General features: G+C 47.5%; 1 protein-coding gene across 1 annotated transcript in view; it reads left to right on the top strand.

Annotated features, from left to right (window-relative positions):
• Positions 1 to 274: 274 nt before the first annotated feature.
• LOC121346723 (protein PF14_0175-like) overlaps positions 275 to 1,133 on the top strand; it is a gene marked incomplete at its 5' end in the record, with an annotated part of 6,491 nt that continues 5,632 nt past the window's right edge. Inside the window, 2 exons of the mRNA XM_041424754.1 lie at positions 275 to 427; positions 650 to 760. Of these exons, the coding sequence (XP_041280688.1) occupies positions 275 to 427; positions 650 to 760 (264 nt within the window). The remainder of the gene's footprint in view (positions 428 to 649; positions 761 to 1,133) is intronic.

Here is a 1,133-nt window from a genome sequence, read left to right as displayed (position 1 = left end):
GGTGGATTTACTCTGGCCATTGCCCGAGCATGCATCAACATCTAAAGGCACTAGATGGCAGCTGTCAGATGCAGCAAAGATTCACTGAATCCATAAAAGGATTCTTACGGCCTCTGTCCACTGCCACAGCCATGATACAGGGTCCTTTGGAAAAGACTGAGGACACTTCCCAGTGGCTAGTACTTCTTCCATTCTATCAGGAATTTTCAGAAAATTTGGGGACATCACTGTCTCCTTTTAATGGTGAAACATCTTCTTTCCCTTGACTTTTCAGTCTCAGCAGATTCCCAGCGGCATCTTCAACAACACACAAGTCATCATTGGTGGCCAGTCCCAAATTGTGACCATCAACAGGCAATGGCGTGTGGCTGTCATTGAGCAAAGGAGCTTCAGCGGGTCCTGGAAAACCATCTGGAACTACAACACGGTCAGTGGCAGGGACAGGGACTCCTTCAAAAAGTGTACATGCAATCTGGCTGCTCGTACAGCTGGCCCAGGGATGGCCATTGTTTCTTTACTCTGAACGTTTGGAGTCTGCAATGTGGAGCAGTGAAACACAACAATAGTCATGGTTTCCATCCTGACTTTACGCCAAGATTCGTACTTGGAAGAAACTGAATTGTAAGTGCTGAATTCTTTTCTTTTACAGGGTGTCATTGCAACCAAAGTCACGCAACAGAACACCTGCTACATTTCCATCATGAACAGAAATGAGATGCCCCGCTTTGATAACCTGGCCCACCTGGCACAAGAGAGCAGGGTAAGATGCCAAAGGTGTAGCCGGTTCCTGGCTCCGGACATCATCAGTCCATTTCTCCATGTGCTTCTTCTTTCTGGGCAGGATCAGGTTGAGTCTTGTGGCAGAGTTTCCTTTCTCCCAACAGTTATTTCGATTAGGAATTTGTTGGAGGAATGCTTTTCCAAAAGAAAAGGGTGGCATTATTCTGTCCCCTATTTTCCAGGAGGATGTTGAGCTGTGCAGCTTGCTGGGAAACCCTGTTCTTTGTGGAGCCCTCCAGTGCTTTCTTTGTGCTGCCATTTCCCCTTAAGTTCCATTCAGTTGGACTCCCTGAGAATGAACTCTTCCTTTTAGAGCTCCATTCAAGGCTTGCTAGTGGTCCCACAGGCCCCCC

Source organism: Onychostruthus taczanowskii, unplaced genomic scaffold (assembly GCF_017590055.1).
Source record: "Onychostruthus taczanowskii isolate IOZ18803 unplaced genomic scaffold, ASM1759005v1 scaffold84, whole genome shotgun sequence".
Classification (NCBI taxonomy): domain Eukaryota; kingdom Metazoa; phylum Chordata; class Aves; order Passeriformes; family Passeridae; genus Onychostruthus; species Onychostruthus taczanowskii.
The sequence above is the reverse complement of the archived record's forward strand: the minus strand, read 5'-3'. Positions and strand labels throughout refer to the sequence as shown.